The 25011-nt window shown below is 46.4% G+C and overlaps 1 protein-coding gene across 1 annotated transcript; it reads left to right on the top strand.

Annotated features, from left to right (window-relative positions):
- Positions 1-7737: 7737 nt before the first annotated feature.
- Positions 7738-23517, top strand: Pes1 (pescadillo ribosomal biogenesis factor 1). Its single transcript, XM_034509449.2, has 15 exons — positions 7738-7893; positions 12084-12163; positions 13001-13154; positions 14291-14400; positions 16602-16773; positions 16854-16943; positions 20053-20169; positions 20271-20345; positions 20557-20643; positions 20797-20927; positions 21282-21407; positions 21528-21712; positions 22131-22291; positions 22379-22540; positions 23131-23517. The coding sequence occupies exons 1-15, from the start codon at positions 7870-7872 to the stop codon at positions 23212-23214; spliced, it is 1758 nt and encodes a 585-aa protein (XP_034365340.1). The 5' UTR covers positions 7738-7869; the 3' UTR covers positions 23215-23517.
- Positions 23518-25011: the final 1494 nt, after the last annotated feature.

Raw genomic sequence — 25011 nt, 5'->3', positions numbered from 1 at the left:
TCTGCCAGAAGGAAACGCTGCTCAGTGTCTTACGTGGAGTGGAATGGGAGTACTAGCAGGAGCACCCGTCTCGTGGTCAGATGATCTTTAATAATGAAATAATATTAAATGCCATTATGTGGATCTCTGATGCTTTTGAAGACCATCTATATAAATAGCATAACTGAATTGTCAAACATTGATTATTTTTAGCTATTCACTATTAGAATAATCTTAAAAACACTTGTTGTAATTGACTAGATTAGAATCCAATATGACCATGAGTTTCACTATTTGACTATTAACTTGTATTACTTAATCATCCTAAATAGTCTGTAATGCAGCTATTAAAAGGACTGGGTCTAAGCCTTTGTATTTTTTTTTAAAGCCTACAGCACCTGGTATTCCCAGGAAGTCTCCCATCCAAGTACTAACCAGGCCTGCCTTTGTATTCTTAAATGAGTTGCATAGGTACAATGTCTATCTATGAGTAATAGTATTAATTTTAAATTTTATATTAATATACAAGTTTTATAACAATAAAAACCTTAAACCTGTATCTATATATAAATTCTGTATCAATGTAAGAAATTATAACTTCAATTTTGCATCAAATATAAAGATTTCTACCAATGTAAGATTATGGCTATACAATGCTTTATTTAAGAGTAAATTTAATATTCTATCCCTAATTGTCTATTTCTCTAATTGCTATAATATTATACCCCCCTTTTCTTTTCCACCACCCCCCTTTCCTTTACCTAAGAAAGACAGATAGAGAAGAGGAAAGGAAAGGTAGAAATCCCTGAGTCTAAGCTCTCAAGTTTCCTCCCTATCCAAAGCTACAACATTTGCAAGTTATCCCTTAAAAATGAAAACATATCTATAATTCATAAAATAACCAGAACCACCCACCCCAACCTAAGGAACTGGAATGATGATCTTCTTTTGCTTGCTTCTAGCTGATTTGAGGCAAAGAATTCCCTTCTAGGGACCCAGAGGGAAATAGGAAAATTGGTTTTGTTAAAGGAAGGGTAGCTGGCATAATTTGCTATCCAGTCTCTATGTGGTGAGAAAGTTCATGGCTTAGCTGAAGTCCTGACTCTAACAGTCTGAAAGGCTGGATGGACAAGCTAGCTGTTCTGGAAATGTCCTGGAAGCAAGTCTTTAGAGGAAACAGCTTCGATGTAGTTGAGGTAGAATCATGCAAGAAGCTGGAATAAAAAGTCCCAGAATCTCAGCGTTCCAGAGTGTGAATCTTGTCAGAGCTGTCTCTCTCCTCTTTTGTTCTGCAATATACCAACCTTACAGGCAACATACAGCTCTGTAAAGACATTTATATGGAATGAGCAGGCTGCACAGATCAGTTGAGGAAGATCAATAAAGAAAGACAACTGCCTTTCTTTAGAGGTTAGTTTGATCACATAATCAAACTACAATATACATTTCCATTCATGCCATTTTAAAGGATGATATGTAATAATAAGTCATGAGAATTTTGGACCCAATAAGAGTTATTGGCTGTATATAGACATTTAAGTCTCAGCCAGTCCCAGAGCTGTCTCTGTTTAGAGGGATAAGGGAAAGCACAGAAAGGCTCCCTCCAGTGGAGATGCCTGGATCAGATCACTGTGCCTGTGAGAAAGTTGACTGCTGTTTTTTCAGCTACTGAACCTCAGCTCTGATGGCTGCTTCACAGGCAGTCACTCCCCAGGGTCCTTGGTCCTTCTTTAGGCTCAGGGAACCCCAGCTATGTTGTGGCACTGGTGCTGCCTATGTCCCAGCTCAGGGCTGAGGTGCTGCCTCTGGTTGCTGCAGTTTGTTTGGGGCTTAGGGAAGGAGCTTCGTGGTAGCTCTCTGTAGACCTCTCAGACCCACTCAGCATTTAATTTACATAGTGTGGAAGCTTTAGAGCAGTGCCCTAACTGTTTATATTGGGGGTGGGAGACACTTTTATCTCAGGTTAGTTGGGTTCTAAGCTCAATGTAGGTGTGCCAATTTGTAGCTACAATTTCCAACCCCAATAAGCTCATATAAAAAAAACATGCAATTCAGTTATTATAATTATGAGCTATGAGCCTAGATTGGGCAGATCTAACACTATACTAACCTATTCCTCAGCTATGAAACCCCTTGCTACTTGTGATTTCTCCTGGCCACATGGTTCTGCTCCATCATGGCTTCCTCCTCTTCTTCCATCCTCTCTCCTTCCCTTCTCCTCTCCTCTCTACCTGCCCTCACTCTCAAAGACCTCCCATCCCACCTTTCCCCTCCAGTGCCCAATCATGGGCTGTTGCCTTTATTGACCAGTTAAAATGGGGAGAAGATTCACCTGAGATCCCCTGAGTACATAATTGACTGCTGGTTGGGAGCAACCCCTTCTTTAATTAAAATCAGAATACAACATCAGGACAACCCACAACAAAACACTTCTTGACATTTTCCTGGAGTCATGCCACAGCCCTTCACAAGCTAGAGAACAGTGACCTAAATGTGGTATCCGCAGGCCTAGCCACCACCCAGTCCACAGACGAGTGTGAGCTCAGCAATGGACTCTAGACAAGGTTCTTGGGGTACAGCCCTTTTGTACTTCATATCCGTCATTTCTCTAAGTTCCCATAATTACAAAATGTCCAACTTTGATGATTCTATTTGGGCTCCAGACCTGACTGTCCAATAGCTCTTCTGGATCCCATCATCTGAGTCTTCCCCTGCCCCCTCAGCATTGATGTAGAGATGACACAGTCTGTCTTCTAATATGATTCTTCCTGTGTAGAGCCAACTGCTCAGGACTGGTGAGTGTCAGAATGGAAAGAAGATGGAATGCCTCATCTTTAAGAATTGAGTTTCAGGACTGTGGCATCATTGGATCAAGTAGGAGCCCTGTTCCCATGCTCCTTTCAGGAGTGGCCACTGCTGCCATCTCCAGCCAGTTCTCTCTTACCAAGTGACATCCTCCATGTTCCGGGCATAATGGGTACCCTAAAGTTCTCTGCAACCCCCTTAGCTTCGGTGTTCTCCTCTCCTTGTCTGCTGCCCCTCTTCTTTCATTTGCAGGGTTTTTCCCCAGTGCTGGGAATGGACAGCAGAGCCATGGGTATTCTGGCCATCACCACCTGGGCCTGCCTTCCACTTCATTCCCAAACGCTCTCCTCTCTGTTATGCTGTGGATGTCCCAAGCCTTGACTTTCCTCACAGCTATTCAAAAACTTCGAAGTGTTTTCCACATCATTTCTTCCGCTCCCACTTTTCATCTTGTGCTTCATGTTTGTAGGAGTGTTGAAGTTTATTTGTTTGTATTTTAGCTTTAGAATAGAAAAATAAATTTCAACTTGCTCCCGCATTCAGCAGCGTTTAAAATCTTCCTCTCCGAGGGGTAACTTTTTTTGAACATGACCTTGGACCAGGTAAAATTACACAGGCCAGCCGTGACTTTAAACTTAAAAACAAAACAAAACAAGAGGTTGGGGATTTAGCTCAGTGGTAGAGCACTTGCCTAGTGAGTGCAAGGCCCTGGGTTTGGTCCTCAGCTCTGAAAAAAACAAAACAAAACAAAACACTTCTTAGGGGCTAGAGAGATGACTTAGCACTTGCTGATATTGCAGTGGGTCTAGGTTTGGTTCAAGCACATGCATGGTAGCTCACAACTTCCTTTAACTTCAGTCCTAGGGAATCCATTGCTCTCTACCCTCTGTATGGGCACCGGGCACAAATATGGTGCACACACATACATGCAGAAAAGCAGCCGTATACATGAACTATGTAATATTATTATTATTATTATTATTATTATTATTATTATTATTATTATTTTGTTTTTTCAAGACAGGGTTTTTCTGTGTAGCCCTGGTTGTTCTGAAACTTGCTCTGTAGACCAGGCTGCTCTTGAACTCTTGAACCCATATGCCTCTGTCTTCTGAGTGCTGGGTTTATCCCATGATCAAAACCATAGCAGTCATTTGTCACAAATCTTGTCTTAAAAAAATTGCCATAGTAAAGGACTCCTGCCTCTGTCTCAAGGCTCCAATGCCACAGTGACATTCAACTGGAATCATACTATCCTTCAAATGGAATAGCCTTCCATCCAGACCCACATGGGCTATTTCTGAATCTGAGTGGCTTTGTTTTTGCCTGTGGTTCATAAGCCTTTTTATCTGGCTGCCTACAGACTTTCCCTTGTTCCTGTGTCATTCCTGTTTCCAACTTCAGAATAGTCTTCCTGAACTCTGTAGTCTCCTTAAGTTTTAATTCACACACACACACACACACACACACACACACACACACACGTGCACACACAAACACACACATGTGTAATATGTGATCTGTGAGTTGATTTTCATAATTAAGATCGGAACAAAGAGACTGTAATTGCCAGTGGCTAGCTAAAAAACAAAATTGGAATCAGTTGACAGACTGCAGCCAAAGAAACTGACATAATTTGTGAATTTATTATTAAATAACTTTTGCTACTGTGAAAAAATACAAAACATCTATAGTTTTGCCATTGCACACATAAAACAACCACCTAAAGCAAGTGTGAATATATATATATATATATATATATATATATATATATATATATGCATACACACACACATCTTGGATTGTTCCTTAAGGGACACAATACGGAACTTGTCTCTTTATATGTATGTGTATACTGTGTATGTGAAGTATGCATGTGTGTGCATGTTCCTGTGTGGGAGCGTAGATGCACGTGAGTCATGGTATGAGTGTGGGGGTCTGAGGACAACTGTAGGTATTGGTTTCCTCTCCCACTGCTTGAGACAGTTTATTGTGGTAATGAACACGTAATCATCAGTGAGATGCATACCCTGGATGTCCTGTGAGCTTTCCAGTGTCTGGCTCCCATCTATCATAGGAGTCACAGAATTATATCAGAGGAGTCACGTGGACTCTGAGGATCTAAATGAGTCTTCATGATTGCCCTCAAGTGCTTTATTTATGGAGCAATGTCCTCAATCCCAGTGTGGAACTTGTGAACTTGTTTAGTTTTTAAGTTCAGATGTGTTAAATATATATTTTAAAACATTCCATGAGGGGGCTGGAGAGATGGCTTAGAGGTTAAGAGCTCTTCCAGAAGTCCTGAGTTCAATTCCCAGCAACCACATGGTGGCTCACAACCATCTATAACGAGATCCAATATCCTCTTCTGGTGTGTCTGAAGACAGCGACAGTGTATTCATATACATTAAATAAATACATTTTAAAAATAAAAACATTCCATTATTTACCTAATTCTGCTCAACTTTAGGTGTGTGTGAGAGAGCCCCTTGAGGTGTAGCATGGCCAGACTACTCTAAAAACCTTTCGAGAGTCAGTAGGCCAAGCTCTGACCAGAGATAAAAAGCCCAAGATGAAGCCACAGAATCCCACCAATCCCAGGCCACCCTGGAAAGACCCACCCCCAAGAAACCCTATATAAAGCCTGCCTTCTGCTCAGTTCTTTAGTGCTTCTCTCCCAAGCAGAGGTAGTCATCTCCTTGTGTCTTTGTCAATGACTTTCTTGTGAAGTTTGTTGTGCAGTGTGACTTTTGGACATTCCTTAGCTCCTGACTGCCAAGATACCTTTCCCCGCAGAGCTGTAACACTTCAGTGTTCATGTGGGTGGGTGCACCTATTGTTGGGCCAGGAAGCACTCGTGAACCCCAAAGGGCCACCAAGGAGCCATGTCCAATGTGATAGCATTTGGGTCTCTTTATCACAAGCTCAGGCTTGGGCTCTCCTCCAGCCCAACCCTGACACAGCAGGAGGGGAAGGGAAGGCAGAGCAGCCTCAAACCCTCAGCAGGACAAGTTTTTATAGGAAAATAGGAGCAAGTGAGGGGGTAGCAGAGGGGGTGTCCAGTCTGGCAAGCATCTAATAGAATGACTATAAGCCAGCAGGTGAGTGCTCTGAAGACCGACCGTATACAATCACAAATGCTCTGAAAGTACATCTGAGACAATCAGACTAATCTTTGATTAACTGCTGTTAGGAAGTAGCTAGGGAGTAACTCTGGCCAAGGACAAGCTGTGTGGTCCTCGATGGTACGTGGTTACAGCTTGGGTTCTGCTGCATGTCAGACTTTTTCTTTCTTTCTTTCTTTCTTTCTTTCTTTTTTTTTTTTTCTTTTAAGATGAAGGCTGGTCCCAAGATGGAGTTGGTTTGCCTCTCATTATATGTTCAGACGTGTGTGAATAATGTCGACTGGTTGTTTTGTTTTGGTGGGGTTTTGTTGTTGTTTGTGACAGGATTTCTTTGCGTGGCCCTGGCTCTCCTGGAATTAGCTCTATGGACTGGTTTGACCCTGAACTCAGAGACTCAACTGCTCTGCCTCCAGAGTGCTGGGGTTAAAGGAGTTCACCACCACAGCTGGATGATCTTTTCTTTTCTTCTCTTCTCTTCTCTTCTCTTCTCTTCTCTTCTCTTCTCTTCTCTTCTCTTCTCTTCTCTTCTCTTCTCTTCTCTTCCCTCCCCTCCCCTCCCCTCCCCTCCCCTCCCCTCCCCTCCTCCTCCTCCTCCTCCTCCTCCTCCTCCTCCTCCTCCTCCTCCTCCTCTTCTTCTTCTTCTCTCTCTCTCTCTCTCTCTCTCTCTCTCTCTCTCTCTCTCTCTCTTTCTTGAAAACGGAAATGCCCCTCTCCCTCATACCAGATCTGGTATGATAGGCCCCCACTGCAACTTCTTTTGTTTTGTTTTCTCAAGACCGGGTTTCTTTTGTGGCCCTGGCAGTCCTGGAACTCACTCTGAGAACCAGGCTGGCCTGAAACTCAGAGATCCACCGGCCTGTGCCTTCTGAGTGCCTGCACCCAACAACTGCCTGGCTGTCACTGCAACTATTATGTGTGTGTTGCAAATTTGAACTCCTATCTTTATGCTTGCACGTCAGGAATTCTGTCCACTGGGTCATCTTCTCAGCCCTGTTTTGTTTTATTGGTTTTGTTGTTTTGAGACACTATCTCTAGCCCAGGTTGACCTGAAACAGGATCTCCCAGCCTTAGACTCCTGTGTGCCGGGGTTACAGGTCCCTTCATTATTTTTCTTTCTTTCTTTCTTTTTCTTTCTTTTTTGACAATATGTAGATCCGGTTAGCCTCAGACTCAGAGATCCACTCCTTCTGTCCCAACCCATTCCCCAAATTTAAGTGGTTCCTTAGATCCCTCTATCCGTGTGAGATAAAAGGTAGGGCCTTTGCTCCATTTTATTCTAACATGAGCAAACAAACTAGGTGAGGCTGACTCTAAGGCCAACAAGGCAAAACCTGGCCAGCCGGGTTTACAATGACCAGCAACTGTTTCCATGACAAATCAATTCCCTTAAACTAACTGGCCAGTCAGCCTAGCATTACAGAAGCTAGTAGCTTTAGGTTTAGTAAGCACTTCTGTTTTTCTGTTTGTTTGTTTTTAAAGAAAAACATCAGCCAGGCGTGGCGGTGCACACCTTTAATCTCAGTACTCTAGAGGCAGAGGCAGTCAGATCTCTAAGTTCGAGACCAGATTACAAAGTCCTCTGCATCCTAGAAAGCGCGGGCCTATCTCCCATCCGTCAGTCCTACTGTATCCCGAAATGCACTGGGACTCGCGTGGTCAAACAACCGTGTCTAGGGAGGTTATAAAACTGCCTAAATTTCTACGTTGGTTTAAAGCTTGTCTATATAGATTTTGGGAACTAAAAAGGACGAAAGAACTACCACAACTATTGAGTTTTAGAGAGTTTGGTCGTAAATAACGAGGTCTCCAAAAGCACAACGTTCTCTAGACTTGCACAGGCATATTTTCGGACAGCCCTGGCTGGCGGCGTGGGGTCCTTCAGGGCCCTAGGCAGTGCACGTGCGGGAGGAAGTAGCTGTGCCGCTCCGCGTTGCCTAAAAGAGTTTCTCAGCGTGGAGCTATGGGAGGTCTGGAGAAGAAGAAGGTGAGTGGGTTACAGGGGTGGTGGGAGCTCGGACTTGTCACTTTCTCTGGCCTCTGGGGACCGAGAGGTCGTGAGACGGCCGCTAGGAAGAGCTGTGATGGGGGCTTTCTGTGGAAGGAGTTGTGAAGACAGGCTGAGCAGCCAAACAACAGTTAAAGAGTGATCAACGGGACGTAGAATTCATCATTAAGATTTAGGACCTTTTCAGTTGAGCCAGGCCCGGTCCTAAGTACTGGGAATTGAGAAGTAAGCAATCAGATGTGGCCCCGCTTTCCCAGTGTCAGCCTTTCCCGTTGAACAAAAATCAGATAAAGTGGCTAAAGATTTTTTAAGTGCGCTTCAGAGAAAGCTAGGGAGTAAAAGTGGAAAGCAGTAAAGTGGAGAGTAACAGACACTTAATCTGTTAGTGTTGCCGTGGAGGTCCTCTTCTGACGTAGCATTTTGGTGGAAATCTGGACTACCAACACTTTAGATGGGTCTGGGGCATGAAAGTGTTGGTGGGTGGGGATGGTCCTCAACCTTCCCCAAAGAGAATTCTCGACACTCAGATAAAGGAGAGATTTCTATCAGCGTGCAGCTGTAGCTTCAAGCCGTAGCTTAAAGAGGCTCAGGCTCCAACAGAAGTGTTTCATGGTTTATATGGCGTTAGGCGTTGTCACAATCTTATATTTTAGACTTTTTTTTTTCTTACAGGATTTATAGAAGCGGAAATTTGTAGGTTTCTGGTTAAGGTAGTTTTATCTTTGGCAGATGGAACTTGCTATCCGTGTGGTATTGGTGGTGGTCACTTCTCAAGGGAGAAGAGCGGGTATATACCTTTTTTTCCTTCAGAAAAGTGGAAAGGGTGAGCATATTAACAAAAGCAGAAGTCAGTACAGTTTTAGCTCTGTTGTCTTGGATCAGAGACAGTTTTTCTTCCTATGCAACCTGGTGTTTCCTAAGTAAGCTTATTAATCACAATTAATGTGAAAGCTTGCTGTTTTTCTCGTCTCCTTCACAGTGCTTAGCAGAGAAAACTGCAGCAGAAGTGAATGCCACGGGCTGGTAGGTGAGAGAGGCGGGCAGTGTGCAGGGTTTTTGGAAAGACACGAGCATGGCTGTGAGATGGTCAATAAGCAGGACGCTGTCTAGGTGAGGTTGGGGCTGGAATTTATTCTGAGAAGACAGCTAAAGAAAGTGACTTGTTCTGAGTTATTCTTGCTTCTGTAAGGAGACTGTGGGGATGAAGGGACTGGGATGGGGATGAAGGTGAGATGGGCTCAAGTCTGTCCTTTGACTTGCAAGTTTCTGATACCAATGTTTTGTTGTTTTTTAAATTACTTTTTTTAAATTATTTTTTTATTTTTATGCATATGAGTCCTCTATCTGTTTGTACACCTGCATGCCAGAAGAGGGCATCAGATCTCATTACAGATAGTTGTGGGCTGGAGAGATGTGGTTAGGAGCAAGTCTGCTCTTCAGAAGTCTTGAGTTCGATTTCCAGTAACCACATGGTGGTGCAAAACCATCTGTAATGGGATCTTATGGCATACAGGCACATATGCAGATAGAGCACTCATGTATAAAAATAAATAAATAAAATCATTGTAGATGGTTGTGAGCCACTGTGTGGTTGCTGAGAATTGAACTCTGGACCTCTGGAAAAGCAGCCAGTGAGTGCTCTTAGCCACTGAGCCATCTCTCCAGCCCCTTTAATTACTTTTTTGAGACTATAATTACATTATTTCCCCTTTCCCTTTCTTTATCTCCAAACCTTTCCATGTACTCTCACTTGCTCTCTTTCTAATTCATGGCCTCTTTTAAAATGGTTCTTACATACTTATATGTATATGCATATATGTTCCTAAATACATAAATACATCTGCTCAGTCTATATAATGTGTGTGTGTGTGTGTGTGTTTTCGGGGCTGGTCATTTGGTATTGGATAGGTAATTGGTCTGCTCTTCCCTGGGAATACTTTTTCTTGCACTCACAGCATTCCCTAGTTGCCTGCAGTTCTTTGTGTAGGGCTCACATCTCTTGGGCTTTCTTCCATCCATGTTAGCAAGTCTGTTGTCCTTGTTCAGCTTCTGTTTAGGCAGCCACGTTGGCAAGACTTTATGGGTATAGTTTTTGACATTCCTAGGAGACACAAATCTCAGCAAACTCCCCGATCCTCTGGCTCTTAAAGGTTTTAAGTTCCTTCTTCCACAGTGATCCCTGAGCCTTAGGTGTAGGAGTTGTTGTGTAGATATAGTCATTGGGATTGGACTCCACAACTCTGCATTTTGATTGGTTGTGGTTTTCTATAACGGGCTCTATTGCAAAGAAGTTTCTTTGATGAGAGGTGAGGACTACCCTTCTGTGGATATAAGGACAAATACTTAGAGTATGTCAGGGATTATGCTGGTTTGTGAAGTGGAGGTTGTAGGTTCTTCAGGACTGGGTAGCTCAGGGTAGTTGGCTAGGCATGGTTTTCCTATGTTGAAAGGGTCTTAAGTCCAAGTAGAAAACTGTTGGTTACTGCCCTGGTGTTCACACCTCTCCTCCACCCTTCACTTTGTGCTGTGCTGACATCACAGCTGGGTAGGACTGTGGTTGCTTCCCTCCTTCTAGTACCATGAAAGCTGGGCCTCAGGGAGGAGGTTTGCGGGTCAGTTTCAGCTCAGTGGCCTCTGATTCCTGCATCCAAAGCGTGTGATGTTTTCAGCTGTAGGGATTTAGTTCCTCTGGGGAGTAACCAAGGGTAACAGCAATAGCCTGTAATGGGGTTAGTGGTGGGATGGCGTCTCACTGTATACCACAGGCTGAACTGGAATTCATGACCCTCCTGTTTCTACTTCCTGAGTACTGGAATTATAGGTCTTTACCACCATGCCTGGCTCAGTGGGAAATACTTTTCTTTTTCACATTTACTTAGTGTGCTTGTGTGTGTGTGTGTCTGTCTGTCTGTCTGTCTTCTCTATGTGTGTATGCCCTCCCAAGAACCACAGTGCACATGTGGAAGTCAGAGGAGAGTTTGCAGGAGTTGGTTCTCTCCTTCCACTATGTGTGTTTTGGTATCAAATGTCGTCATCAGGATTGGTGGCAAGAGCTTTTACCTGCTGAACCATCTCACTGGCCTCAGTGGAAAACATTTGTAATGAAAACTGGGAAGCTCATCCTTGGATACCCTAAGGCTTAGCATGGTCCTGTTCCCAGTAGACAGTGGATGACTACAGGAAAGGTTGAATAGTGTTTCATGGCTGTGTGGGGGTGGGGGAACTGCACAGGTAGTCCAGGAGGCTTTGACTCTTTAGAGCTAGACCTGGGTATAGAGGCTCCTGCTATCTCATTACAGACAAAGATCTTATCTGGGGTGGACATGGGTAGTTATTGTTTCAGCCTCTTTGGAACAAAATGCTGTTTTTCTCTCTAGTAATGATATAAATGAGAAGCACTGTCCTAACACCACAGACATCCAGGTGATTGAGCAGGACAGCTTGCTTCTTGGAGGCAAGTTAGAAGCCAGGCCTGTTGTCTTCCTCACCCTCATAGCATCTAGTGTAAAGCTTTGAGCATAGTTACTGTCTGGTGAATGAAGGGGGCTGGGAGGAAAGGTGTGTAGCTTAGGGCAAACATTTTTTAATTAGAGTGATATTACCCCTGAGGGAGGGGGAAATGGCCAGGGGATATCTTAGATTTTTACAGTGCCTTGCAGTCTATCTCAAAAGAACATACTCTACACAGATCTTTAGTAAATCTGTAGTACTAACATTTCATGGGGCTGTGGGGAGGAAGGTGTGAATGGTTACTTGTGGGGTCCATATAAAACATCTAGCTTTTAAGCTGTGTGACTTGAGTGGGCTGTTATACCGAGCTTGTTCCTTTGCTGTGAAGTGGGTATTCTGATGGCACTTATCCCACAGGTTTGTGGGGATTGAGTGAAATCAATTGTGGAATCCCTGACTATGCTAGACAGTATGTAGAGCTGATGTTAGAACTTCAAGACTTGATCATGGTGTGGATGCACTTCTCTATATTGGCAGCTACAAGGACAGTACCAAGCTCCTTTAGTCAGGTCATCTCACTCCCTACAGCAATCCCCATCCCGGAAATACCTCTGCCACCTACTCAGAACCTTAGCTCTCTAGAATTCACTTTCCCCACAGTTGGATGTCACTCACTGCAGTTGTCACTAATGGAGAATTGTTTGTTTTTCTTCCCCAAGTATGAACGAGGCTCTGCCACCAATTATATCACACGAAACAAAGCCCGGAAGAAGCTACAGCTGAGCCTGCCTGATTTCAGGTGAGCTTGGAAAGGAACAAAATACGGGTCCCTTGGAGGCCTGGGTAATGAAATGAGTGCACAGAGAAAGCTCAGCCATCTCCCAGATTCACTGAGCTGTGGGAGGCTTTAATACTCTTCCTCACCTCTTTGCTAGTGAGCTGTGCTTTGCCATATGTGGTCCAAGGAGAAACCAGAGAACTAGCTCTTCGGGTTGGGCTTTTACTACAGAAGACCTGAATCCTATAGCTAGAGATTCTATCTTGTAGAGTCAAATCTAGATGTCTCTGCAGTCAGTGGGCCCTTCCATCAGGCTAAACCTGACCTCTGCAGCCTCACTTGTGTGTGTGTCTGTTGTTTTGAAGAGAACTTCTTGTTTGCTTGGTTCTTTTGTTTTTTTTTTTTTCCAGGGTGGGCATTGAATCAAGTGCCTCATATATGCTACTCAAATGCTCTGCCACTGAGCCATATTCCCAAGCCTGTTTTTTCGGTTTGTTATGAAAAACAAATTCCCATAGTTCAGACTGGCCTTAAACTTATGTTCCTCCTGCCTCAGCCTCCTGAGTGCCAGGAGAACAAGTGTGCACCACTGTGCCTGGCTGTCCTACTTCTTAAATGCTCAGCCCTTTACCTTTTATATGTCTGGAATGTTGATTTCTCAGGATGGCATTTGCTGATTATCGACTTGTGTCTGCTTGCACTGTGTGTTTAGGGACTTGTGATCATCGGACAAACCCACTTGAAAGATCTCTTAAGCACAGGATCCCATGCTTCTTGGTCACTCCTGATTTCTAGGCCCAGCTGATTTAATAGATGGCTTTTCCCCTTTGCTGATTTAATAGATGGCTTGTCTTCCAGGCGGCTGTGCATCCTGAAAGGTATTTATCCTCATGAACCCAAGCATAAGAAGAAAGTTAACAAGGGCTCCACAGCAGCTCGAACATTTTACCTTATCAAAGATATTAAATTCCTCCTCCATGAACCCATTGTCAACAAATTCCGAGAGTACAAGGTGAGGCCTGGGTTCTGGGTGTTTGCAACTCTGTGAGTCACTGACCTTGGACAGGTTGCTGATCCACACTGAGGGTCAGCTTTATAGGGAGAAGGGGGTCCTTCTACCCTAGAAGGATGTTTCCAGGGTTCAGTAAGATTGCCTGTCTAAAATCCGTTGCGCAGGACTTATGTATAATTGTTAACCAACTCTGCCCCCTTCAAAGAGAGATCACTATTATTTTTTGCCCACAAGGCAAAAATGGTGCCATTCCAGGGGCTCTCAGTGCCTTCTGTGTTCTCAGCCCCCTTATTCTAGCTCTTTGTCAGATTGCTTCCAATTACCTGGGCTTCAGTTCCATACATATGCATACATACATGCTCAAATGCTACAGGAACAACAGAAACCTATTTCCACCATGTGTAGAAAGTGGAAAGTACACTAGTTGAAATTAACTGCTGTGTCTGGCTCCTCTGACTGGAAATGGGGTTCTACAAGGAGTGGAGCCACCTGGCGGCTAGCAAGAGTCTGGGCAGCAGCTGTCGCTGGCTTTTGCAGCTATAGTGCTGGAAATGGGCAGGCAGTGGGGAAATGTGTCCAAGATCTCCTCCTGTCTATAATCCCACATACCGTTTGGGCTTCTGAGGAGTTCTGGGGCTTGTTTGAACAGTTCTTAGGAGGAAAACCATCTGTTGGTTTAGAAGAGGTGGCCTTATAGTTTATCTCAGGTTTTTTTTGTTGGTGGTGTTTTTTTTTTTTTTTTTTTTTTTTTTTTCCTGAGTAGCTTGTTGTCCATAGAGGTGAACAACTAGTTTTTGAATGATGCCCATAGCAGTTTCAAATAAAAGCTAGGTCTTCTAGCCATGATCTGCCTCAGTGTAAAACAGCTGATATGCCTTCTCATCCCAGGAAAACATGGTGTCAACACATCTGTGCATCAAAAGACAGAGCTTGGGCCACCTCTGGTCATTATCATGGGTCTGGGGCTCCATGGAATGGGCTGTTTGGCAGATCTTGGGCTGAGGGGCCTGTTGGCACAGGCAAACAGCTATGATCAGTTTCAGAAACCATTGAGAAGACCCTGCTCCATGTATTCATCCTCCATGGAGGAGATGCTCAGAGGCCCTTGCTGCAGCCTCATTGGTCCCTTCTTCCAGGTGTTTGTTCGGAAGCTCCGCAAAGCCTATGGGAAGAGCGAATGGAATTCTGTAGAGCGCCTGAAGGACAATAAACCCAGCTACAAACTTGACCACATTGTCAAGGAGCGGTGAGTCCTGCTCCTCAATGCTGAGTGTGCTTAATCCTCAGTTGTGCTGAGTGCTGTCCTAGTGCTGGGGATGAAATGGGTTCAAAACCAACACCGACAGTGCATGTCCTCAGAGGAGTTAGACCAAAGCCAAGCTAACAAATGAGAGTCATGATTATAAGTAGCATTGGGTACAGTAAGGGTTGTAAGGCAGCATGGAGAGGACTTAGGTATATGGTACAATTACATTGATTGCATACGCAGAGAGATATCTGGAAAATGACCTGTTTGCAGCAGCCAGGAATACACTTCATGAGCAGAGACAGCAGCACTTTCAAAGGCCCCATGGTGGGAGAGCCAGAGCCATGAGTTTCCACACTATAGACAGAAAGCATGGTAAGAGGTTTGGTCTTAACTATTTTTTGCTCAGCCTTCCAAAGACCCCTTCCTATCACTAGCTAATCAGTGACTTTTGCCTCTTCTGGGGAATTGGGCAAATGCCTGAAGACCCTTGTAGTTCCTACAGTTTGGATGGAATATGTTTTGTGTCTATAAGCTAGAAGCCAGCATTGGTGCTAAATATTCTTCAGTGTTCATAATAGTTGCCACAACACTTTGGCCTGGAACTAATCAAGCATAGAATTCCTAGGCTGTTATCTCTGTTCTGTGGAATGGCTTATGCACACTCAGTTCCAGAATGAAGGGGCATAGTTTCTTTCCTGGGATATGGAGGACTTTGGCCTGGGAGATAACAGTTGGTATCAAGAACTGGATGGCCAGAGGACAGGAACTCCTCTGAGCAAGTACACATCACTAACAGACGTTTTGGTAGCTCCTGTCATGCCTATAACATGGCCTTTATGTGGAAGAGATGGGCAGTGGGCGGGACAAGCACCTGGGTTTATTCACAAAGCAAATAGTGTCTGGTCTCCTCAATCAGAATCAAAGCATAGGAGAAACCAGATGGTCCAAAAGAGGCGTGTGTTTGTCCTACGAAGGGCCTGGGGTGTTAGAAAGTGAGGAAATCTGAGGCACTAAGGAGGCTGAGGGAGGATACTGCCTCTGCCTCAAGAACCTAGGAAGCTGTCCCGTCACCTGCCAGGACCCTGCTAAGCCTTCCCTTCATCTCTGCCTGGTTTTGAACACCTGGTAGTCCTCTTAGTTATAGTAAGAAGTGCTGTTTGGGCCCAGGACCTTGCCCCTTGCTGTCTGCTCTTCAGAGCCCTTTATGTTGTAGCAGAGCAACACCATCATTATCTTTTTGTTGTTGTTAAAGACAGGGTTTCTCTGTAGCTCTGGCTATCCTGGAACTTTCTCTGTAGACCAGGACTGACCTAAAATATCTGCCTTTCCTCCCAAGTGCTGGAATTAAAGGTTTGAATGTTTTATTTGAGACAAAGTTTCACTAGCTCTGACTATCCTGGAATTCACTGGCCTCCAGCTCCCAGAGATCCACCTTCCTCTGCCTCCCAAATGCTGGTATTAAAGGTGTGCTCCACCACACCTGACAGACCCTTTTCTTCAAGTGAAGCTTCCTAGAATGTGGTTTAGATGCCAGCATCTCTAGGGATGCCTAGCTTGAGGAGGGAAACTGAGGCCCTATGTATTCATCTTTACTCAGGGTGTGTTTAGAGCCAAAAGAGGTAGGTGGATTGGTGGCTTGATTTTTGAGACAAGGTCTCTCTATAGCCTAAACTAGCCTGGAACTCAGGATACTCCTGCCTCAGGAAATATGTGCTTACTCTAACTGGACGGGGTCCCAGTTACAGTTGGCTCTGTCAGTTACATGGATCAGGATGGTGAGAAACAGGAAGACAAGCCCACCCAGGTGACTAGCCAAGTCAGGTGCTAGTCCTGCTGGGGAAGGAACCCACTTTTTCTGGCCTACTAGGCCAGCTTCACTATTTTCCTTTTTTATTGTGGGCCTTTGAAGATTCCAGTTTCAAATAGAGTTAAAGAGCTTGGTGTCCTCTCATTCACAGAAGGTAGCACATGGTTGAGGTTCCTGTGCTCTATGTCTTGAGGTCATGAGCGTTCACTGGAACTTTCTAGCTTGCCAGTGGCTACAGGATTGTTTGCAGGTGCCTGGCCATCTGTGGAAAAGTTGTTGCTATCACCATGTCAGGAAGTAGCTATGGCAGTGCTTAGCTTGGGTGTCAAGGCTAGAGAGCCTTGGGACCCAACAGAATGGGCTCAGGAGTGCTGCCCTTACCACCCTGCAGGTACCCCACATTTATCGATGCTTTGCGGGACCTCGATGATGCCCTATCAATGTGCTTCCTCTTCTCCACCTTCCCCCGGACGGGCAAGTGCCATGTGCAGACCATTCAGCTGTGCCGCCGGCTCACTGTGGAGTTTCTACACTATGTCATCGCTGCCCGAGCCCTACGCAAGGTGAGCTGAGGCTCTCCTGGGGAGCTCTGGTCCTCCCCTGTCACTCCTTGGTTTTCATGTTGTTCTCCTTCCCTTCCCAGGTCTTCCTGTCCATTAAAGGCATTTACTATCAGGCTGAAGTGCTGGGTCAGCCCATTGTATGGATTGCACCCTATGCTTTCTCCCATGATGTAAGTGTGCCTATTGGGAGGGCCTTGTGTGCTGTTTCTTAGAAAGATGTTGGTGGGGTGCTGTTGTGGTAAATCTCCTGCCCATAGGGAGTCCATAGAATAAAGACACAAGTCAATAAGTATCAAATGAATGCTGCATGCCTAGATTGGGCAGATTTACCATTAAACTACATTATTCCCCAGCTATGAGAGCTCTTAACCACTTGTGGTTTCCTTGGTCAAGGTCTCCTTCGTCTTCTCTCCTTCCACCAAACTTCCAACCTCCTCTGCTTCCACCAACTGCCCACCCCTCCACTCCAAAGGCTCTCCTCCTCTTATCTCCTTTCCCTGCCTCTGGCTCCTCCCACTCCTCTTCCACTGCCCAATCACTGGCTGTAGCCTTTATTTAACAAGTTTGAACAGAAGGTTTACAAGATTCACTCCTCCTTTGCAGCCCCTCCCAGGAGTAGAATTACCATGACAACAAGAGGCTAGGGCTATCCACCACAGGGTGCTGTCTTAGAGTCCAGCCTTCACTAGGTTCCTGATTTTTGGCTGCTGTGCGGGATGGTGGGGTAGTGGGGGGCAGAGTAGGGAATGTGTTCTACAGCCCAAGCAGTAATAACCCTGATCACTCACAATCCTCAGTATGATATGAACACAGACCCATAGGCTAAGCCTGACTAAGCTTGTCCCACTCCAGCACCCTTCTAGAGCAGTGTTTCTCACTTCCTAATGCTGGGACTCTCCTACAGTTCCTCCTGTTGTGGTGACCCCCAACCTTAACATTCTTGTTGCTACTTCCTAATTGTTAATCTACTGTTATAAATCATAATGTAAATATCTGATATGGTCTGCTTAGGTGACCCACACACTGAGACCTGGTGTGCTGGATGGGCTTGCACATGCTCCTTCACCTTCCTCACTTAATGTGCTGCTATCTTCTCAGCCTTGCCCCAAGGACTTCAGGGAAAAGAAGTCTTGAAAGGAGCTGGTTCTGAAGGGGTGGCAGCCTTTGTGGCTGAATGGCAGTGAGGGCAGCTCTGGAGGCCATAGATGCCCAGTGTTTTATACACCTACCACCTGGATCAAGAGGCAGAGCCCAATCTTCCTCTCAGATCCACTGGGGTCCTTGTTCCCACTCTGTCATGACACACCACAACAAAAGTGCTTTATTCCTGTCTCCTCTGCCCTATTCTCCCCACAGCCTGGAATACAGGGTGACTCCAGGAAAGGGAGCACAAGAGAGGCACTTAGTACATGGCTTGCCTCTTATTAGCTTCTGTTTAAATCCCTGGGGCCGTGCTAAGAGGAGTCTGGTTTTGCTTTCTATAGAAGCCTTATTATCTCCCAGGCTCCATCCCTGAGAATTAGTCCTAGGTAGGCTTGCCCCTGAATTGTCTGTGTGTGGGAGGTACTTGGCTTCCTTTAATGCTAGTTCATTTAGCAGGAACTGGTACCTTGTATGGAAAACAGTTGTTGCAGAGTAAACTGAGGTTCTGTGCTCCTGGGATTCAGGGGGTATCTTTTCTTTTCTTTCTTTCTTTCTTTCTTTCTTTCTTTCTTTCTTTCTTTCTTTCTTTTTTTTTTTTTTGGTTTTTTTTGGTTTTTTTGAGACAGGGGTTCTCAGTGTAGTCCTGGCTGTCCTGGAACTCACTCTGTAGACCAGGCTGGCCTTGAACTCAGAAATCCACCTGTCTCTGCCTCCCAAGTGCTGGGATTAAAGGCATGTGCCACCACCGCCCAGCATTCAGTGGGTATCTGAAGCTGGAACCTGCCCTGTCTCTGGTTCACTGGTGGTGGGACTTCTCTCTGGACAAGATGTGGCCTCGGAGCTCAGCAGTCTTTTTTCAAGTTTTTCCAGAGCAGGCTTGGGGAACAGGGTACGTGGCCCCTTTTTCCTCTCCGTTTTGCAGCTCCTCCTCCTTCCTGCCTAACTGCTTTGGCCCTTTCTCTCTCTCTCTCTGATGTCGAACCCCCCACCCCTTATGCTCAGACTGGTCTTTGTGTGTCTTTGGAGTGGTGAATAGGGCCCTGTGAGGGCCAGCCTCCACACAGCTGGCCCTGGGGGAAGGGCATGGGCTGCCCATGCCTCCTTCCTCCCAGCTTGATGCCAACTGCTTCCTCTCAGCAAAGGGTGGTTGTAACAAGGACCCTCATGTGCCCCTCCTGGGCAGCCAGTGCTGGGCATACACACAGCAGTGGGACTTGGGGTGAAGGCAGTGGTCCTGCCCTGCTCAGTACTATGGAAAAGGGTGTTTGTGTTCAAAGTCTTACCAGGAAAACCCTGGGGCCATGGGTTGCTGCTTAATAGCAAGATGGAGAACTAGCTCAAAGTTCTGGGTGCCCTAAGCTGAGGGGACCTATGATGGTGATCAGTTTTGACAGGTCTTAGAACTATGTATTGTGTGCCTCCCAGTGGTTAGCAAGGCTTGGTGGGGCTCTTGGGTAGGCCGCTCTGACTTTAGAGGGTGGGACTGTTCCAGAATTGAGACGCTTTGGTCTAGTTTGTACATGAGCCGTCCACCTCTTTGCCTGCTGGGTGGCAGCTGGGGAAGGTGGTCTGTCTACCTCTGCTTCAGCCTAGTCTTAGGTTGGGTTAGAAACAGAAATGCTAAATTAGAAGCTTCATCACAGACTCCAGTGTATGGAGGGATTGAGTCCTGCTCAACCTTCTACAACTAGCCACACCTGGCTTTCCAAGGCACCTTAGTCAGTAGATGCCTATCCCCTCTTCTGGGCTGTGGACCATGTGCCACACACATAGGCCTTGCTGGCCTCTGGGAAGGTTGCTTTCCTAGTGCTCAGAGCAACCCTGAAGCAGATCTTGAACATATTCTGGGATGGGTGGTGGAGAGGGCATGTGCCCTATGTCCCACTGACAATTGACAGAAGTGGGAGGACCAGGAAAAGGTAGGGCAGGCTGCAGGGGAGCACTAGAGCAGATCCCCTTGCCTCTATCCTGGTCCTCTGCATCACATGGGGAACCTAGCACTGGCTTCTCTGTATCCATAGCCTTTGAGGCCTTTGTCCAGAGCCTCACTTGTGCTAAGGTGTCTGTGGGTTTGTGGGTGTAACACTTACCTCCCCCTGTGATGACACTGCTGATATGCCTGTCTCATACCTCCAGCATCCAACAGATGTGGACTACAGGGTCATGGCCACCTTCACTGAGTTCTATACCACACTCCTGGGCTTCGTCAACTTCCGCCTCTACCAGTCACTCAACCTTCACTACCCGCCCAAGGTAGAGCCTTAGCACCTTCTCACCTAGTTTGGATCTAGCCCTTCTGTCCCCACACTGAGGCAAGGGGCTTAGGTGTCCTCTTCCCTCTTCCCTCTTCCCAGCTTGAAGGTCAAGCCCAAGCAGAGACAAAGGTCAGCGAGGACACATATGCATTGGACTCTGAGAGCTCTATGGAGGTAAGAGGGGCTTTGGGAGCAGTGACCTTAAATCATTCGGATGGTCTTTGTACTGTGGGTAGTTAGGTGTGTTGCTAGGTGGGTGGTCTTATGACTTACCCTTAGAGCCCAGACCCAGATGTGGCCTGGAGCTGGTTTTGTTCCCCACCCCACACCCTGATGAGGTTCCCTGCCTGCAAGCAGGCCACCTTGCAATTCTCTTTACCTACAGAAACTGGCTGCTCTCAGTGCCAGCCTGGCTCGAGTGGTGGTGCCAGCTATAGAGGAGGCTGAGGCCGATGAGTTTCCTACTGATGGGGTGAGTACTGTGCTGCCTCCAGGAGTATACAGGGTGGCACAGGATGAAGGATGGGACCAGTACCTAGAAGCTATGGGATCTAAAAGGAAGCTCCAGTCTCTTCTGGTGGAGCTGGATGGCCTGGTGGCGTGACGCTTGGCCCCTTCTCTGCAGGAGGTGACAGCACAGGAGGAAGGTCGAAGGAAAGAGCTGGAGGCACAGGAAAAGCACAAGAAACTCTTTGAAGGCCTGAAGTTCTTCCTAAACCGCGAGGTGCCCCGAGAAGCATTGGCCTTCATTATCAGGTGGGGAGGCTGTAGCCAGCCCATTTCTCTGGCTGTACAGTGTTCTAGTCTCCATCTTAGCCTGGAGGCCTGTTGGTAACAACATGAGGGTGTCTATACTTCTCGAAGAGCAATTATGTCCAGAGTGCTTGGAAAGACCTTCAGAGCACTCAGCTGAAGGGAGAGCTGCTGTTCTGTTCCTAGCTAAGGCCCTTAATGAACCAGGAATGTAGGTGTTATCCCAGACAGAAGACTCTGGGGCAGGCATAGGCACTTCCTAGAAGGGTAGGTTTGTAGGTCGTAGATCCAGAGAAACCAGCTTCCAAGGCAGACATCTGGTACCTAAAAGGCTTATGGTTTCTCCTGTGCCGGTAGGAGTTTTGGTGGGGATGTATCCTGGGACAAGTCTTTGTGCATCGGAGCCACCTATGACGTCACAGACTCTTGCATCACCCACCAGATTGTTGACCGGCCAGGGCAGCAGACCCCCATCATTGGCAGGTAGATTTTCAAGGCCCTCATGTGCCCTATAGGGGAGGATGTGTGTCCTAGGCCTTGGTGTTACAGTAGTACCTCTGGTTATTGCCTTATGACATTTCTTTGCTGGCTGCCCTGCACCAGGTACTATGTACAGCCCCAGTGGGTGTTTGACTGTGTGAATGCCCGGCTCCTCCTCCCTGTGGCAGAGTACTTCCCTGGGGTACAGTTGCCCCCACATCTTTCGCCCTTTGTATCTGAGAAGGAAGGAGATTACATTCCTCCTGAGAAGCTGAAGCTCTTGGCTCTGCAGCGGGGAGAAGATCCAGGTAAGTTGCACAGTGGTGGGCAGTCGTATGGACAGGCTTCTCTGGGTGTCCCTGGCCCCTGTGCCTAAGCTGGCCATTTCCCTTGGCTACAGAGTTGGCAGATCCCAAGATAGCTGGAGCAGAACGCTCTCAGCCTTTCAGGCATTTGCAGTATTAGTCTGCTGTTTGGAGCCATCTGAAGGGAGTGGTTAGCTGAGCAGTATAGCATGGGTTATCAGTTTTTGCACAGGTATCAAGAGTTCAAGAGAGGGCCTTAGAGTTTTCTTTGAAGGCAGCTCAGCTGGGGCTGTGGGAGCTGCTGGGGGCCATTGGTAGGGCACCCTTGAGCTGCATTCAGAATGCATGCAGGTAGCAGAGGCAGGTTGGTGCTAGGGAAGAGCAAACATGTAGGTCTTTCAGAAGTTATTGCTATCTGCAGGAAACTTGGAAGAGGAAGAGGAGAGCGAGGATGATGAAGACGATGACAACGAAGGTGACGGTGATGTTGCAGCGGAAAATGATGAAGATGCAGAAGCTGAATCGGAGGAGGAGGAGGAAGCACACCTGTCGGCCTTGGAGCAGCAAAGGCTGGAAGGAAAGGTGGGAAGCACTAGACAGAGGCATGCCTGGGGAGCAGCCTGGTTAGCCCAGAAGGCCAAGTTCTCATGCAGATGCATTGTTCCTCAGAAACCCCAGGTTATGGCCGGCACTGTGAAGCTCGAAGACAAGCAGCGGCTGGCCCAGGAAGAAGAAAGTGAGGCCAAGCGCCTGGCCATCATGATGATGAAAAAGCGAGAGAAGTACCTTTACCAAAAGATCATGTTTGGCAAGCGGCGCAAAATCCGAGAGGTAGGTTCTGGCCCTAGTAGCATAGCTGTCTAGCTGTGGGATGGAGCTATCCACAGCCTCAGGAAGAACTGAAGAAAAAGGAGAAACCAGACAAAAGAAGGTAGTTGTGCACTGAGGCCTCCAGGGGTAGCTGCAGCCTTGCCTCTTAAATAACAGTAACATGTGTCTCTCAGTTCTTCCTGTGACACTGTAGTGTGACCACCTTCTGGAAACACCCCCAGCAGACCCTACCAACCTCTAGTTTGTTCTTAGGAGCATTACTTGTAGCCCAGGAAGGAGTTTTCTTGTTCCTTCTCCTGCCATCTTCCAGTAAAGGCTTGAGTGGAATCTGTTTTTCTCTCAGAGAACCTGATGGAAGAGTAGGCCTAGATTCTCCAAGCTAGAGATTTGTGGACCATGAAATGATGAGCTGTATAGGCGATGGTCAGAGTTCTGTCCTTTTACCCTAAGGTTCAAGTTGAGATCTTTGGTAGCTTTTCTAGAATAGAAGCTCTGCTAGTAACAGTAGCCCTAGTAAGGGAACAGACCCCTCTCTGCTTGCTCACTTCCTCCCTCACCTCCAGTCTGAGTTCCTCCGTGCCTTCTCATAGGCCAACAAGCTCGCAGAGAAGAGGAAAGCCCATGATGATGCCGTGAGGTCTGAGAAAAAGGCCAAGCGGACAAGGCCTGTATGAACTCGTCGTCCCTCACCGATATTTGGACTTGGCAGAAGGAAGCTAGTGAAGCACACATCCACACCAGCCAGCACTCTCATACTTTTGGTGGTGTGTGGCCAGCCCCGGCCCCCCGTATGGTTCATGCAGTGTCTGGGCAAAGAGGCCTCTACCCAATACAGTTCTTAACCCAGGAGTCCGTCTGACATCCTCATTTTCCTTGGCTTTCCACAGCCTCCTAATAGCTGTTCCCATCCTGTGCTTGGAATGTCATCATGGGGTAAGGGTGATGAGCTTTTGTGATTAAATGGTTGGATCTTTGCAGCCGATTGGATTCTGTGTTAGAAGCCTCCCTGGGGTTGGAGAGGTGTCATCTGGACAGATCCAGATGGGCTCGGGCACACTAGAACTCTGGGTCCAGGGATGGTAGAAAGGACATAGCTTCCAGACTCGGATTTCATTCACACTTGCCCTGGCCTGATTTCTATTTCAGCTCAGGTTCTACTCTGAACCTGCTTCCTCAAGTTAGGGTTTGAAGTTCTGGAACTTGGTAAGCAGTGTGCTAAAGGTCACTTGTCCAGTCTAGTCATGGTCTATAAACAACTGGCTTCCTTCACTTCCTTCTGGAGTTCATGAGAAGATGAAAAAAGGTATCTTAGTTAAGGTTTCCTTTGTTGTGATGAAGCACCATAAGATGGGGAGAAAAGTATTGATGACTTATACTTCCATATTGCTGTCCATTATTGAAGGAAGTCAGGACAGGAACTCAATCAAACAGGGCAGGAGCTGATGCAGAGCCAGAGAGGCGTGCCATTTACTGGCTTACTTTACAAGGCTTGCTTAAATAGAACCCAGGACTACCAGCCATGGGGTGGTACTACCTACCATGGCTCTCCCCCATTGATCATAATTGAGAAAATGCCTTACAGCTGAGTCTCCTGGAGGCATTTCCTCAACCAAGCCTCCTTCCTCTGAGGACTCTAGCTTTTGTCAAGTTGACACACAAAAGCCAGTACAACTGACATTAAAAATATAAATGAGCCAGGCAGTGGTGGTGCACGCCTTTAATCCCAGCGCTTGGGAGGCAGAGGCAGGTGGATTTCTGAGTTCGAGGCTAGCCTGGTCTATAGAGTGAGTTCCAGGACAGCCAAGCTTACACAGAGGAAACCCTGTCTCGAAAAACAAAAAAAAATTACATATATATATAAAGACAGGGCTGGAAAGATGGCTCAGTGGTTGAGAGCACTGACTGCTCTTTCCGAGGTCCTGAGTTCAATTTCCAGCAACCACATGGTGGCTCACAGCCATCTGTAATGGGATCTGATGCCCTCTTCTGGTATGTCTGAAGACAGTGACACTGTGCTCACATACATTAAATAAATAAATAAATAAATAAATAAATAAATAAAATAAAGACTAAAAATTCCATGGTCTTTACAAAATCAAACACATTAAAATTTTAGTCCCTTTAAAATAGCCCATCTATTAAAATTCAAACTCAGCTGTGGGCTCCTGTAAAATACTTTCTTCAAGAGGGAAAAATCAGGGCATAAATAGTCACAAATCAAAGCAAAACCAAATTCTAACCATCCAGTATGTGGGATTTACTCACCATCTTCTGGACCCCTCAAAGGGCTTGGGCCACCTCTCCCTCACCTGCAGCTCACACAGCCTGTCTTCTAGGGTCTGCCTTGCTCTTTACTGCTGCTGCTGTTCTTGATGGCTATTCCAGTGGAATCGGCTTCTCCAAACCTGCAGTGACCCTTGCTGCAGCTGGGCTGCACTGTCACCAACAGTGCCATGCCCCCAGCTACTTTG

Source organism: Arvicanthis niloticus, chromosome 7, assembly GCF_011762505.2.
Source record: "Arvicanthis niloticus isolate mArvNil1 chromosome 7, mArvNil1.pat.X, whole genome shotgun sequence".
NCBI lineage: Eukaryota > Metazoa > Chordata > Mammalia > Rodentia > Muridae > Arvicanthis > Arvicanthis niloticus.
This window is presented reverse-complemented; position numbering and strand designations above follow the sequence as displayed.